Source organism: Rattus rattus, chromosome 15 (genome assembly GCF_011064425.1).
Source record: "Rattus rattus isolate New Zealand chromosome 15, Rrattus_CSIRO_v1, whole genome shotgun sequence".
Classification (NCBI taxonomy): Eukaryota; Metazoa; Chordata; class Mammalia; order Rodentia; family Muridae; genus Rattus; species Rattus rattus.
Window position 1 is genome coordinate 56,892,212 of NC_046168.1, and position 16,598 is coordinate 56,908,809.

Below are 16,598 nucleotides of genomic sequence, written 5' to 3' on the forward strand. Positions count from 1 at the left end.
AGGACTAGCCTGGTCTACACAACAGTTCCAGGCCAGCCAGGGCTACACTGTAAGACCCTGTCTCAAAAACAAAGAAGCTATGACTTTCACCATCAGCAGCGAACAAACATCTTCAATGCTCAGATTTTTCACAACATACTATTGAAAGACTATGGTCTCAACAAATGGGCACTTACAACTATTGTACTTCAGAAATGGTGTTGACGTAAAGAGTTTGACAATTCAGTCAGTTTCCACCCTCCTTAATTCCTCCACAGTGACCTGAGAGAAGCTCACACCTCCTACTGCTGCATCCTGGTCCAGAATCTGAAACACAGCTCAAGTTTAGTCTTCCAGACAACACACTTTTCCGGTCTTAATTTCCCAGAAAAATTAATCGAAATTAATTGATTTTCCAGGAAAATCGAAATTGATTTTCCAGGAAAATCAATCGAATACACCCTTGATTCCACAAAGATATATTCGGTCCTGAGAGGCCCCTCTTTAGATCCTTCTGTCTTCCTCAAAGGCCCCAAAGTGAGGATTGATTCCCTAGGCAAGTCTTGAACCTGAGATCCTCTTGCTTCAGCCCCCTGAATAATTGGGATTAGCGACTGGACCTGGGCCTAGCCTGACCCTGTTTCTACAAACAGGCACTACAGTGTATACCTGTAACCCTATCACTAGAGGTGAGGGCAAGAGATGCACAAGTTTAAGGTTATCCTTAGCCACACAGCAAGTTCAAGTTAGCCTAAGGTAAACAAGAGCTGTGTGGGAGGGTTAATTTTATTTATATATATAAAATTAATATACATATGCAATATAGGTACATACGTACAAAATGTGTGTAAGTACGCTATTCTTAGTACTCACTTTGCTTTCAATTTTAATAGACTATTTAATATAGCCTCATAAGAAAGATTTACGTTAGTTTGAAATTACTCTACATGACTACTGAAATTAGATTTCTAATAATTCTCCTGCTGAATCCACACAGGGAAGCGGAGAGCAGCTAGGCTGACGGTGTGTGGAGTTGAGCGTGCTTCCCGTTTTCATGCTAATGCCACCTTCAGTCACAGGCTGCGCTGGAAGGCTGTGGGCACTCGGGGCAGATGGACTTACAGAGCAGTTGCTCTCGCATGGAAACGGTAACCAAGACAAACCTTCTTGTGAGATGACTTCCAAGGGCATTAAATCATAAGAAATCGTTTCAGCAGCTGCTTCGAGCAGAGCATACAGAACACAAGACATCTGGCTGCCTGTGCATTTTCAGTTCATTGACAAAGTATAAACACATTAGAGCACTGAATGTGAGATGCATACTGCAACACCGCCTGCTTCCCTACACAGCCGGCCACTCGCTGTACTCACAGCCTACACTGTCTAAACAGATTTACTGCCTCCAACTCCCTAACTTCAGCAAAACATCATCAATAAAGGCAGAAGACTGTGTGCGTTCAATTGTTGGTATTTAGCAATGAAAACAAACGTTATTAAGAGCCTGGTTTTGCATTTGTTTTGGACTGAGTCTCACGTGTAGCCCAGGCTGGTCTGGAACTCATTATGTAGCCGACTCATTACGGATCCGTCCATTAACGCACCATCTTCTGGCCTCAGTCTCCCGAGAGCTAGGGTGATGGGCATTTCTAACCTGACCTGGCCAATTTTAAAATTATATCAATTTAATTTTAAAAGTAGATCAAAAACATATAAAACACCTAGCTTAACATGATTAGGAAAGAGCAGGGAATACACAAGTTCTCCTCAACCATCTGAAAAAGAAAGATCCGAAACCTGACCCGGTGACTTAACCAAGACGGGAACTGTTTTTCCCATAGGAGTACAGGTAAGACTGGGAACTCACAGCCATCTTACTAACAACATTACCAATAGCCCATGCTCCAGGACCTGCCCTTTGCGAGTGACACTCTCACCCATAGTCCAATATGATCTGAGCACTGCCTTAACTCCATATTCCAAGTAGGAAAAGGACAGGGTAAGCGACAAATGACTTGAAATGCATGTGCTCTGTAAGGTGACACCTGATGGCGTATTATGTATGTCTGCAACAGCACAAACCAGGTGATGTGTACAAGGAGGAGACTGCAAGCTACACTTACAGAGTCACCCCCGGCAATACTACAATTCTACAAAGCAAGAGAAAATGTGGCAGGCGTGTGAAGAATTCTGTGTATCCCAAGACACTGTGGGACACTACCCCACGTCCTTCCCAAGCAGGCAAGTCTACTCATCTCAGATCCCGGTACGTCAGTGCAGGACAGGGCATGGCGTATCTCTCCAGCTCTGGAGAAGTGTGATTTATGTACAATATCCCCAAGAGCTATTTGCTCACAAATGCTTGACTTTCGTTTCTGGGCCAGAGTCAAATAGCCCATTTCTGGTAAAATCTCTGTGTTTATGATAAACCTGAAGAACTGCTTTATCTAAAAACTACTGCCTTTACATGGCTGGAGGTGCAGGTCAGTTGGCAGAGTGCCTAGGTGCAGCCTCCATACGGTGGATGTGGTGGAACTGACCTGTGGTCTCCACACTCAGAGATAAAAACAGGAGGAAATTCAAGGTTGGGCTAGAAAGACGGCTCAGGGGCTAAGAGCACCGGCGATTCTTCCAGAGAACTCAGGTTTAACACCTAGCACCCACCTTGGTGGCTCTCAACCTTCTACAACTCCAGTTCCAGGGGGGCCAACGTCCTCTTTTGGCCTCCTCAGGCAATGAACATTCATGGTACACAGACACACATGCAGGCAAGACACTGATACATATAAAATGATTTTTTTTATCAAGTTCAAAGTTATTTTCAGCTACACACTAAGCCCAAGAGCAGCCTGGGATACGTGGGACCCTATCTGATAACTAAGTGTGAGTGCTTTAAAATAACTATCTCCAGAACCAGGAAGATAGGGCAGGTGAAGGTGCCTACCACCAAGCCTGACAACCCGAGTTCAGCCCTCAGGACCCACACGGGGAGAGAACTCACCCTTACGGTTATCCTCTGACCTCCACATATGTATGTACATACATGCCCACACAATAAGCAAGAAGATGTGTGTGTTCTCATCCTAGCTACTCAGACAGCTGATGCTGGGAGACTGGGACATGACACCAGCAAGGCTGACATAGAAGGTTCTGCCTCAAAAATCAGTCAATTTTGTAAATTCTCCAAAGTAATAAAGTGTCTCTTTGGTGATGGAAGAAGGTCACAGATGTTACAAAGGTTCGTGGCCTTCCAAAGGGCCATGAGACATGAATGCACAGCCAGTGTACAAAGGAAGGCAATGATGACAGAAACAGCTGACAAGGGTTGCAGAGAGGCTGGACAGATGGCTCAATGGTTAGGAGCACTGACTGCTCTTCCACAGGTCAATTCCCAGCAACCACATGGTGGCTCACAACCATCCGTAATGCCCTTTTCTGGTGTGTCTAGGACAGGGACAGTGGACTCACAGACATTAAATAAAGGGGGGATTGCAGAGGAGATTCCGTTTTGAGAGGGGTGATAAGCAGCAGCTCTTAACGAGTAGACATTTTTACACACATAAGAACTGCACTGAGCTGTAGCAATGGAAGCCTGGTTCCAGCAGCACAAACAACTAAGGGTTTGGTTTGTCACATGAGACATCCAGTGAGGGAGAGAGAACAGCAGTTGTTGACCTTGGTTCAGAACTCAGTGACATCAAAGCAAAACTTGTAGGAGACTGCTGGGCCGTGGAGCCAGGATGGGTGTGCGACCCAGAAGACCTCATCTATGTCCCAGGACAGGAAAACGGCTGTCAGGAGGAGAGCCACACACTTCTTCACTGAGTAAGCTCCCGTGAAGAACTCCGCTAACAAGTCTCACTGAGGACCTCCCCAGCTACATCTCAAGGAACACAGCTAGCTTCAAAGAACACTGGAAAGACATCTGCGATCTCTAAAGCAGTCTGAAAACCAAGAAGCCAGGGAGAAAAGAGAACACGCTGCTCAGTTTGCTCTTCTGCCACAGACTAAATTCAACTTGCCTTTCTCAAATCCTTTACAGACCTGTAAGAGCTCTTCTTACCAAAGTTACTGTAATCCTCTGCCAACCATGTTGATATTACTGAAGGACTTAATCATTCTCCCTTACCATGAAATTCTTGTTTGATAGTGGTGTAGTTTGAATAAAAATGGGCCCCAAACCTCAAATACATCTGAGTGCTTTGTCTGCAGTTGCTGGAACTGTTTGGGAAGGACAGGAGGTCTGACTTTGTTGGAGGAGGTGTGCTGCTGGGAGTGAGCTTTGAGGTTTCAAAACCCCACACCATGTCCAGATAACTCTCTCTACTTTGTGGTGGTTGTCTCAATGCGAGCTTTCACCTCCTGCTCCAAAAACCATGCCTGCCTGCCTGCCTGCCTGCCTGCCTGCCTGCCTGCCTGCCTGCCTGCCTGCAGCCACAGACTCTGAGACCATGACCTCCAAATTAAGTGCTTTGTTTTGTTTAAGTTGCCTTGCTCATGGTGTTTTGTCACAGCCGACAGAAAAGCAAGTAAGACAAGTGGACACGGTCTACATATACCAGGCAAAAGGGTAAGAGTGACATGAGTGTGTAGTCCTTAAACACATCATCAGAACCCACATGCTCATCAACACAGGGCTTGGGCAGATAGCTTCGTAGATCCTGCATTAGGACCCTCAGCACCACAGCAAATCCCAGCGTGGTGGCAATGCCTGCAGCCACAGTGCTGAGGAAGACCCCGAGGCCGACCCTGAAGCCTACTGGCCTGGCAGTACAGCCTCGCCAAATAAGTCCAGGTTGCATAAAAGACCCTGCCTCAGAAAATAAGAGGAGCCGGTCATGGTGGTACACGCCTCTAATTCCAGCACTCAGGAGGCAGAGGCAGGGGGATCCCTATGAGTTCAAGGTCAGCCTGGTCTACATAGGGCATTCAAGGGTAACCAGAGTTACATGGTGAGACCCTATCTCAAAAAGAAAGGGAGGGAGGAAAGGAGGGAGGGAGGGAGGGAGGGAAGAGAGAAAACAAAAGAAAAAGGCAAGAGGAGAATGATATACCCAACCCTGACTAATGACCTTTTACACGTCTGTCATCCCCCCCACACACACAACCATTCTCTCTCTCTCTCTCTCTCTCTCTCTCTCTCTCTCTCTCTCTCTCTCTCTCTCTCTCTCTCTCTCTCTCTCTCTCTCTCTCTCTCTCTCTCTCTCTCTCTCTCTCTCTCTCACACACACACACACACACACACACACACACACACACACACACACTTCAGCACAGTCACTTTCATTACAGAATGAAGACCAAGCCCAGCTCAGGCAAAACTTACAGGAGTGGAGTGTCAGTGATTAACTGTATCAAGCTGCAGAGCAATTCTTCCAAAAGATCTTCAGAGTCAGAACCTAGTGAGACACACAAAGCTTTGTTTTGACAGTATAGACAATGGATGAAATTACTCAGATGTTCAGTTTTCATTTCTAATAAGAAAAACATTATTATTACATATATTCAAACACTATTTTGACCTCTGAATAAAATGCAGATCATAAGCAAGTCAGCAACTAACATAACCTTAATAACAACTCTACGAGACTTTCCTTCTGTATTAGTTAAGTGCCATAGCACACGTGTGAAAGGCGGAAGACAATTCCTTGGAGTTGGTTTTCTCCTCCCACCTTTACGTGAGTGTCAGAGTTACAAAACAGCTCGTCGGACGTGCATGACATAACTATCTCACTGGCTCTGTTTTTGCTCTCCTTTAAGATTGGGTCTCACTGTGCAGTCCTCAACTGGCAAGCCTCCTTCCTACCTTAGTCTCCCCCAAATTCTGAGACTACAGGTATGTACTACAGGCAGGAGAGCTGGGCCTGGCACTCACCTGCTACAGCACTTGGGAGAGCAGGCCCTGTACCTCGCCTGGACAGCAGGGTAGAGCTGGCCCTGAACATGGGGGATGCGGGTGAGCCTGCCCCAAGAGCATGAGCGCTGAGGAGCTGACCCTATCTCTTGTCTGCTGTGTGGTGGTGTGGATGGATGAGGGAGAATGCCCTCCTCCACTCCCCTCCTGGTTGCAGGGGTGAGACCAGGAGAGCTAGAGGACAGACCAGCTCAGATAACTCTCAGGCCCAGATCAAGTCTTTCAATTGATCCACCCCAACATCTACCCTACTGATGAACTGCTGGAGCACATAAGGGGCTGACCCTATAGATTCAAAACTATAGGAGCTCCATGACACAGGGCAACAAAAGGATATCCAAGACGAGTCCCAGCGAGTCTTCAGTATTGATAGGGAAGTAGAAACCAGAGGCCATATAGCAGAACAATGAGTCATTGCAATGAATATTTGCAAGCAAAGAAATGTGGACCATGAGAATACCATTAACACACTGTGACATACTACAGCTTCCACAACAATGTTTTTTTCTTAGGGAAGGGGAATGGGGTTAAGGGAGCGGGGGTAGGAGTGTTGTAAGGGTGGAGGGCAGGTATGAGGGGAGGGAGGAATAAATGGAACTAGGTTACATAATGTGAAATTCATAAAGAACCAACAAAAATTAAAAAAGAAAACAATGACCTTGAAGCTCCTACAGGCTAGTAATTTTCAAATTTCTCATACTTCACACTGCTTCTTTTGATAGAATTTTATATTAAAGTCAAAATACAATCGTTTAAAAAGCAGCTTTAGCTGCTTCACCTGAGGCAGAGATGTGCAGACGTGCATCCCTAACCCACCCCAAGATCATGTGACCTTGCCCATGATCCTGATGAACCCCATGGCCTCTGTGCAATCCACAGACGACAGAATGAATCCCAACAAGGAGGCAATCACTCCTTACAACAAAAGCCAAAGACAAGATGGCTTTCCTGGTCAGAGAATCAGTGAGTGGCAAGGGCAGGACGTGACCTATCGTCCCAACACAAGCACCTCTGTCCCAAGCTCCCACAGCTAAGGGACCTCCAAATTGCTTAAGCCAGAGGATAGTCTTGTGACTTCTGGTCTGTCATGACATCAACTCCTTCATGAAATGATTTCCTTGGGTCGTGTACAGTCTCACATCTACTCAGTGGCCTTCGCTCTCTTGCCAGCACTCCTTCAGAACACGTTCCATTCACTCTGCATAGTGTCTCTGTCTCTCTGTCTGTCTCTCTGTCTGTCTCTCTCTCTGTGTCTGTCTGTCTGTCTCTCTGTCTGTCTCTCTCTCTCTCTCTCTGTCTGTCTCTCTCTCTCTCTCTCTCTCTCTCTGTCTCTCTCTGTCTCTCTCTGTCTCTCTCTCTCTCTCTCTCTCTCTCTCTCTCTCTCTCTCTCATCCATCACAACTTACATGCTGGTCAGACTGCCACAGCTGCAGACTCTCACCAACTGTCTACGGGTGTGTCCAAGATGAGTGGCCATTATCTCAAACTCAGTGTGTTCACAAAATGAGTGTCTCTTTTTAATTTATGTGCATGAATGTTCTGCCTACATGTATACGGGCAGCACAGAGATCCCAGAAGAGGGAGCTTGATCCCCTGAAAGTTGTAAACTGCCATGTGAGTGCTGGGATGCAAACCAGGGTCCTCTGGAAGAGCAGCCAGTGCTCTCACTACTGAGACGTCTCTCTAACCCAACATGTTGCTTTCTTATTCGTTGTTAATGACTGCATCAGTAGCCCAATGCTAAAACCCAAACTTAGTCACCCTTCTTAACCAAGTACTCACTCTCGGAGTCCTCTTGACTATGCGGTCTGCCTCTCCAATACAGCCTTGTTTTTGCTTGTTGAGAAAGGAGCACACTATGTACCCTGGGATAACCCTGACCTGGAGTCCCTCGAACCTCAGGCTGGCTACAGAGGCACACCACCTGACCCAGAAGCACTCTCTTCATGTTTTTATTCATGACTTCATAATCTCTATTCAGTTAAGCAAGTTTAACGCATTCAAACTCACTCTTACACACCTCAGCTCTCTCTCCACTTGGAGCTTACTCTCCAACTTCTGCCTGATCTCCAGGTCATTTTTAAAAGTAGGTCACTTAGGGGTTGGGGATTTAGCTCAGTGGTAGAGCGCTTGCCTAGCAAGCGCAAAGCCCTGGGTTCGGTCCCCAGCTCCGAAAAAAAGAAAAGGAAAAAAAAAAAAAAAAGTAGGTCACTTAAGCCTTTCTTTCACTTTCTTGACTTAGATAATTTTTATCATTTAAGCTAATGACTATGTATCAAAAAAAGCGGAGATCCTTACTGATCACCAAAAGCAAAGCAGGAATGAAACAACCAAAGACCTGTGGACCACTCATTAAAAGACGTAGCTGGGGCTGGGAGATGTTCTGCAGCCCTAACCTCTGGCCGTTCTCGCAGAGGACCAGGAGGGGTTTTCAGTGTCCACAAGGACGCTCACACTGTCCATCACGCTCTCTCACCTCTCCAGACACCATGCATGCACACGGTGCACACATACGGGACACAAAACACTCGAACTCACGGAATAAAATAAATCTTTACAAAAACAAAGTAAGAGCACTGGTAAGAAGAGAGACTTAACCTCCACTGCTCCTCGGCACTGGACAGTGCCAGGTTCTCAGTGCTGCCCAGAGTGCACTGTGCCAATGGTGAATGCAAATCCTTAATCAAGTGCAGTCGCACACCTCGAAAACAGTCTGCAGTGCCTGAAAGCCAGAACAAACTGGTCTCTTCAAACAGAACACGCCACAGGCACGGTGGTGTGTGGTGGTGCGTGGCAGTTTGTGGTGGTTCCTGGAGGTGCGCGGCAGCAAGCCTAGCACGTGGAAGGAAGGCTGAGTTCAAGGCCAGCCAGGGCTACAAAGTCAGTTCCAATGAAGTGCACAGCAACACACAACCAGGTTTACTATACACCTATAGTCAGAAAATCTTAGTGGAGTCGATGTTTTTGCCTATGTTTGCTGGAATTACTCTAAAGTGTTAAATATTTTTAACTAGCAGCATTCTAAAATGCTGTTATAAATAAGTCACGAAAAACAAACAAATCCATTCTTTTCTAAGAGCTGTCATCAGTGCTCCTAAATTCCAATCATATCAATGCTTCTGGTTGTCTGCAATTACTGTGATCAAATCATGTCCATCGTCAAACTTTATGTTAAATTCTTAAAACATCAATCCTTGGTGTCCGATGTCAGGGTCAGCCGTGCCAGTCTTAGAGTTAAAGCAGAGAACAGGAGAGGTGGGACCTCGCTGCCAAGGCAGCCAGGGATCCTTGGCTAGAAACAAACCAGAGCTAATTCCATAAGGGAAGACTGCAATACAGGAGGAGGAGGAGGAAGGTCTCACAGCCAAGAGTCTAAGAGCTGTCACCTCCTAGTGTCTCTCCACAACAACAGAACCTTAACTAAGACAGAAGTAAATCTTCCTCATTCTCAAGATGATGGTATTTGCCTGGTCTTATCATAGCTTGATATGCAGTGTTTGATATCCCTGGGAGGCCTGCTCTTTTCTGGGGGGAGCTGAAAGGTTAGTGAATCGTGGGGAGAAGGGAGGTGGGGAGAAAGACCGGGGGAAGGGAAACTGCAGTCGTGATGTAATATCTGAAAGAAGAATTAAAAAAGAAAGAAGAGGAATTATTTGACTGAGGCTGGCTTACAGTTTCCGAAGTTTAGTCCATTATCAGCATGTTGTCACAGGCAGACTTAGAGCTGGAGAAGGAGTGAGAGCTTCAAGGGCAATACCTAAGAGCTCGGATCACATTGAGGCCAAGAACAGAAAGGAAAGTGGGCAAGGTGTGAGAACAGTTAGGATTTTGAAGTATCTTGCACTATCTTTTCCTTAGTTCACACTGCTCTCTTACGTGTTACTTGCTCTTCTTGGTAGCATTTGCCTGGCTCAGAGGCTTGAGCTTGAGGTGCACAGGTGGAGCCTGGTCTCCCCAGCAGGGCTCCTAGCTGCTGCATGGAGGGCACTAAACACATTTCTTTTGTGTTGGTTCATTTGGTTTGGGGCCCACTAATCTCCTGCTGGAGAGAAGTCCCAGCACCTGCAGTCTACCAGCTGAGTCAGGGCACCTCAGTCTTGAGCTTGCAGCCTGTGCTCTTTAGCAGGCTCCCAAGAAGCTCCTAGCAGGTGGATTGCATAGAAAATAAACTCACAAAATTACACTGGGAGGGGAGGGGCAGCCTCACAACTGAGGCAGAGGAGAGCTGGCCTGAGCACTTTCCTAGCACCCCCTGAGGGCCTGCCTCTAAGACACCTGTCCCTTCCAGTCCCCAAGCCTCCCAAGAGTCTGGGGCACGAGGCTTTCTTCTGGTGCTCTCCAAACACAAAGCACTTGGCGTCAGCTAAGGTCTTCAGTACTTGGCTTTCTAACAGCTCTGAAATGTCGACATGTTTCCCCAGTGCTAGGGCTGCAGCTCCACACCACTGCTGTGCCCAGCACATGTATGGTTTAAATTCTCCGTGCCAGATATGGACACATGTGTGACCTGCTGTGTGAGAGCAACTCTCATAGAAATAATTCAAAGAAAATAATCATCTTCAAATATATCTATGTTGAACTATTTCATGCTTTTCAAGGATCTGGTCTAGCCTAGGCTCAAACTCCCATCTTATCACCCACAGAACTGCCACTGCTGGCCCTGGGTGGCAGTACCTACTCTTAACCACTGAGCCATTTCTCCAGCCCCTATTGGAGGATGTGCGTGGTCTTTTTCTTAACAAGTAGAACTGTGTTTTGAGTACTACTGATGTCAAAAGATGACAGTAAAGATTAGTTCCTGAGTAAAAGCCCTATTCATATCTCAGAAAATATTTAAAAAACAGACCCTAGCATGTTTGTAAGATTCTAGACTGTGTTAACTGAGGGGTGGAGGGAGGGAGTTCTATCCCTGCATGCAGGAGCAGTACTCATAGCTTGTGCCCATTGAATGTGCCCCAGCCACCATGCCCTCCTGCACTGAACAGTTCTCCTGAACCAGGCCTTCCATCCTTACGCTGCTTTGTTGGGTATTTAATGGCAACAAGAAAAGGCACTAATGCAGAGAAATGGTACCAGGAGTGGGGCTGCTGCTGGGATAAGCTCAACCACACAGTCTATGCTCTCAGCACTGGTCTTCAGGAAGGGAATTGTGGGCAAAACAAGTCCTTGATTACTGTAAGCCAAATTCAATGGTTATTATTCTGGAGTTGCCAATGGACCACAGAACAAGTTTATGAGGTTTCAGATAGAAACAACAACTGATTCAGGAAGTAGGTCACGGGCATTCAAGTCACATTCTGGCAAAGAATCTTAGCTTCATTTTGCCTGTGTCCTATGAACATGATTAGGGATAAATTCAGAGATGGGCACAGGGAGACCTGGTGAGATGGCTCTGCAGGTAAGAGCACCTGGTGCCAAGCATGATGACTGGAATTTAGTTCCTTAGGACCTACAAAATGGCAGAAAGAAAACTACTCCAGCAATTTGTCCTCTGGCCTTCATCTGCACACCATGGCGTGCTGGCAAGCCTACATACATACTCCAATAAATAAATGTAATTTAAAGGAATGTATGTGCTGACACACCTCGAATCTCAGCATACAGGAGCCCAGGCAGGGAAATCTCTTAGACCGTAGATGCTAAATGCAGGGCCATAGGATTTGGTGTTTGCCTTGCTTGATTTCTGTACAACTTTGGTTCAATCTTTCTTTGTTATGTCACCATTCCTTGCTGTTGGACTGGGAAGTTTAATGTGCACCAATATGTACTGAACTAAGTAACTTGTTCTGATTTCCTAGGAGCTGACACATAAGGTCCCCATTCAGTCTCAAAAGAAGCTTGGACTCTTAGACAGTGCTGAAACTATTAAAGACCACAGGAAGTTTCGAGGATGGAATGAATGCACTTTGCAATATGAAATGGCTTTACACCTATGGAGATAAGAGGTAGAATACCTAGAAAGGTATTATATGAGGGCAGGCCAGATTGTTTTACAGGTAATAGCACTTGCTACTAAAATATGATGATCCACAGTGGAGGGAGAAACGGACTCCTAACCACTGTTCCCTGACGTCCACCTGCATGCCATGCAGCATGCACACAGCCACTCACTCATGCACACCATACATACACACACAAGAACAGGCACTGGAGAGAAGTCTCAGCGGTTAAGATCACTGAAGGGAGCACAGAGGAGCTAAACCTAGGCCCCTACACATCTGTAGCAGATACGCAGTTTGGTCTTCATGTGGATCCCCTAACAACTAGAGCAGGGGCTGTCTCTGAGCTTCAGTGGGAGACCCACTGGAATTAGATATCCCAGGGTGGGATGACACCCGGGGGCAGGGCGGGGATCCCCTTCTATAAAGAGAAGGAGAGGAAGCAATGGGGGGAAGGCTATGTAAGAGCAGGACTGGGGTGAGGGGGTCATGATTGGGGTGTAAAGTGAATTGATGATGGTGATGATGATGGTGGTGGTGATGATGATGATGATGATGATGATGATAAATACTTGTTACCCTTGCAGAGAGGACCTAGACAAACATTATGGCTCACAACCATCCCTAACTCCAGCTCCAGGGCATTCAATGCTTTCTTCTGTCCTTCTCAGGCACCAGGTGCACACATGGTGCACGTACATACACAGAGGCAAAACAGTCATACACATAAAATAAATAAATCTAAAAATACAACGATAATAAAGACGCCAGGTGATATGCTTGTCAGGCTGACAAGGAGTAGACTTTGTGATGCTTACACCAACCAGTGTAACCAGTGACCAGATCTAGAATCACCCAGGAGACACCTCTGGGCACGCCTGTGACACAGCTGCCAGATTAGGTTTAGGGAGTGGGCGGCGCCATCCCACAGACTGAGGTACCAAACTAAATAAAAGGCGAAAGGCAGCCGAGCACCAGCATTTGACTCTCTCGGCTGCCTCACACTCCTGCTGCCACCAGGCCCCACCGTGACACAATGCATCCTCAATAGGAGTGCACTGTAGCTACTCTCTTCAGACACACCAGACGAGGGTATTACAGATGGTGTGAGCCCCACGCTATGGCTGCTGGGAACTGAACTCTGGAAAAGCAGTCAGTGCTCTTAGCTGCTGAGCCATCTCAAAACAGTGCATCCTTAAACTCCAGGCAAAACAAACCCTTCCTTCCCTGTTCTGTCGGCTGTTTGGTAAGTAATTGATAAGTGACATCAAAGGAGGAAGGTCTTTTCCTGCTGGCTGTTTTAAGAAAGATAATAGGTGTGACTGCAGGAAACCTGGAGTTTTCAAAGTCCGCGCTTTCTAAATGCTCTGTGTGCATGAAGAGCGGGTGTGAGCACATGAGCCACAGCGCACATGTGCAGGTCACAAGAGGACTCGCTGTGACGGGCTCTTTCCTGCCACCTTCACATGGGTGAGAAAACTAACTGCCATTGACCTGCTACTTACTGTAGGTGCCGGGGGACTTTTCTTCATACGTGAAGTGAAGCTGCAGCTCTTCCTCAGACATCTCACAGATGAACACCTTCAGCAGGCAGCAGATGATAAACAAGGCATTGTGTGTCTGCCAGATGAAGATGTGGCTGGGAAGGAAAGATCAGAAGCACCTAAAACTCGGTATTTAATCATAAACAAGGTCGGCTTCTGTCTAGTGCACTGTGCCTTCAGAATTTGAGAAAGGCTCTAGACAGCCTGCTTGTATGACAGTGTCTGTAAAGACTGCCTGCTTGTATGACAGTGTCTGTATAGACAGCCTGCTTGTATGACAGTGTCTGTATAGACAGCCTGCTTGTATGACAGTGTCTGTAAAGACTGCCTGCTTGTATGACAGTGTCTGTATAGACTGCCTGCTTGTATGACAGTGTCTGTAAAGACTGCCTGCTTGTATGACAGTGTCTGTATAGACTGCTGCTTGTATGACAGTGTCTGTATAGACTGCCTGCTTGTATGACAGTGTCTGTATAGACAGCCTGCTTGTATGACAGTGTCTGTATAGACTGCCTGCTTGTATGACAGTGTCTGTATAGACTGCCTGCTTGTATGACAGTGTCTGTATAGACTGCCTGCTTGTATGACAGTGTCTGTATAGACAGCCTGCTTGTATGACAGTGTCTGTATAGGCTGCTTGTATGACAGTGTCTGTATAGACAGCCTGCTTGTATGACAGTGTCTGTATAGACAGCCTGCTTGTATGACAGTGTCTGTATAGACTGCTTGTATGACAGTGTCTGTATAGACTGCCTGCTTGTATGACAGTGTCTGTATAGACAGCCTGCTTGTATGACAGTGTCTGTATAGACTGCCTGCTTGTATGACAGTGTCTGTATAGACTGCCTGCTTGTATGACAGTGTCTGTATAGACAGCCTGCTTGTATGACAGTGTCTGTATAGACTGCCTGCTTGTATGACAGTGTCTGTATAGACTGCCTGCTTGTATGACAGTGTCTGTATAGACTGCCTGCTTGTATGACAGTGTCTGTATAGACTGCCTGCTTGTATGACAGTGTCTGTATAGACAGCCTGCTTGTATGACAGTGTCTGTATAGACTGCCTGCTTGTATGACAGTGTCTGTATAGACTGCCTGCTTGTATGACAGTGTCTGTATAGACAGCCTGCTTGTATGACAGTGTCTGTAAAGACTGCCTGCTTGTATGACAGTGTCTGTATAGACTGCCTGCTTGTATGACAGTGTCTGTATAGACTGCCTGCTTGTATGACAGTGTCTGTATAGACTGCCTGCTTGTATGACAGTGTCTGTATAGACAGCCTGCTTGTATGACAGTGTCTGTATAGACTGCCTGCTTGTATGACAGTCTCTGTATAGACTGCCTGCTTGTATGACAGTCTCTGTATAGACTGCCTGCTTGTATGACAGTGTCTGTATAGACTGCCTGCTTGTATGACAGTGTATGTATAGACTGCTTGTATGACAGTGTCTGTATAGACTGCTTGTATGACAGTGTCTGTATAGACAGCCTGCTTGTATGACAGTGTCTGTATAGACAGCCTGCTTGTATGACAGTGTCTGTATAGACTGCTTGTATGACAGTGTCTGTATAGACTGCCTGCTTGTATGACAGTGTCTGTATAGACTGCCTGCTTGTATGACAGTGTCTGTATAGACTGCTTGTATGACAGTGTCTGTATAGATAGCCTGCTTGTATGACAGTGTCTGTATGCCTGCTTGTATGACAGTGTCTGTATAGACTGCCTGCTTGTATGACAGTGTCTGTATGGACTGCCTGCTTGTATGACAGTGTCTGTATAGACTGCCTGCTTGTATGACAGTGTCTGTATAGACTGCCTGCTTGTATGACAGTGTCTGTATAGACAGCCTGCTTGTATGACAGTGTCTGTATAGACTGCCTGCTTGTATGACAGTCTCTGTATAGACTGCCTGCTTGTATGACAGTCTCTGTATAGACTGCCTGCTTGTATGACAGTGTCTGTATAGACTGCCTGCTTGTATGACAGTGTCTGTATAGACTGCTTGTATGACAGTGTCTGTATAGACTGTCTGCTTGTATGACAGTGTCTGTATAGACAGCTTGTATGACAGTGTCTGTATAGACTGCCTGCTTGTATGACAGTGTCTGTATAGACTGCCTGCTTGTATGACAGTGTCTGTATAGACTGCTTGTATGACAGTGTCTGTATAGATAGCCTGCTTGTATGACAGTGTCTGTATAGACTGCCTGCTTGTATGACAGTGTCTGTATAGACTGCCTGCTTGTATGACAGTGTCTGTATAGACAGCCTGCTTGTATGACAGTGTCTGTATAGACTGCCTGCTTGTATGACAGTGTCTGTATAGACTGCCTGCTTGTATGACAGTGTCTGTATAGACTGCCTGCTTGTATGACAGTGTCTGTATAGACAGCCTGCTTGTATGACAGTGTCTGTATAGACTGCCTGCTTGTATGACAGTGTCTGTATAGACTGCCTGCTTGTATGACAGTGTCTGTATAGACTGACTGCTTGTATGACAGTGTCTGTATAGACAGCCTGCTTGTATGACAGTGTCTGTATAGACTGCTTGTATGACAGTGTCTGTATAGACTGCTTGTATGACAGTGTCTGTATAGACAGACTGCTTGTATGACAGTGTCTGTATAGACTGCCTGCTTGTATGACAGTGTCTGTATAGACTGCTTGTACGACAGTGTCTGTATAGACAGCCTGCTTGTATGACAGTGTCTGTATAGACTGCTTGTATGACAGTGTCTGTATAGACTGTTGTACGACAGTGTCTGTATAGACAGCCTGCTTTGTATGACAGTGTCTGTATAGACAGCCTGCTTGTATGACAGTGTCTATATAGACAGCCTGCTTGTATGACAGACAGTGTCTGTATAGACTGCCTGCTTGTATGACAGTGTCTGTATAGACTGCTTGTACGACAGTGTCTGTATAGACAGCCTGCTTGTATGACAGTGTCTGTATAGACAGCCTGCTTGTATGACAGTGTCTGTATAGACTGCCTGCTTGTATGAGTGTCTGTATAGAGTGTATGACAGTGTCTGTATCTTACAGTTACACTGAGCTGGTGGTGGCTACTGTATTTTCTATCAGATCACAGTCTGCGTAGTGAAATCTACTGGGTTAAAACAGCTACTGGCACTTGTAGGCAGAACTGTTTTGTCCTTAGCTTTATATCTGTCTCACATGAAAGCAACTGAGAGCAAAGAAAGCTAAAACTCTGGGAGCATAAA

At 46.2% G+C, this 16,598-nt stretch overlaps 1 protein-coding gene across 3 annotated transcripts in view; it reads right to left on the reverse strand.

The window, feature by feature from the left end:
- Positions 1-16,598, reverse strand: part of Dym (dymeclin) — a 279,741-nt gene that overhangs the window by 210,501 nt on the left and 52,642 nt on the right. For all 3 annotated transcript variants that reach the window (XM_032886079.1, XM_032886077.1, XM_032886080.1), the window contains exons 5-6: positions 13,335-13,468; positions 5,303-5,375 (exon numbers count right to left, since the gene is read on the reverse strand). In XM_032886079.1, the coding sequence (XP_032741970.1) occupies positions 5,303-5,375; positions 13,335-13,468 (207 nt within the window). The remainder of the gene's footprint in view (positions 1-5,302; positions 5,376-13,334; positions 13,469-16,598) is intronic.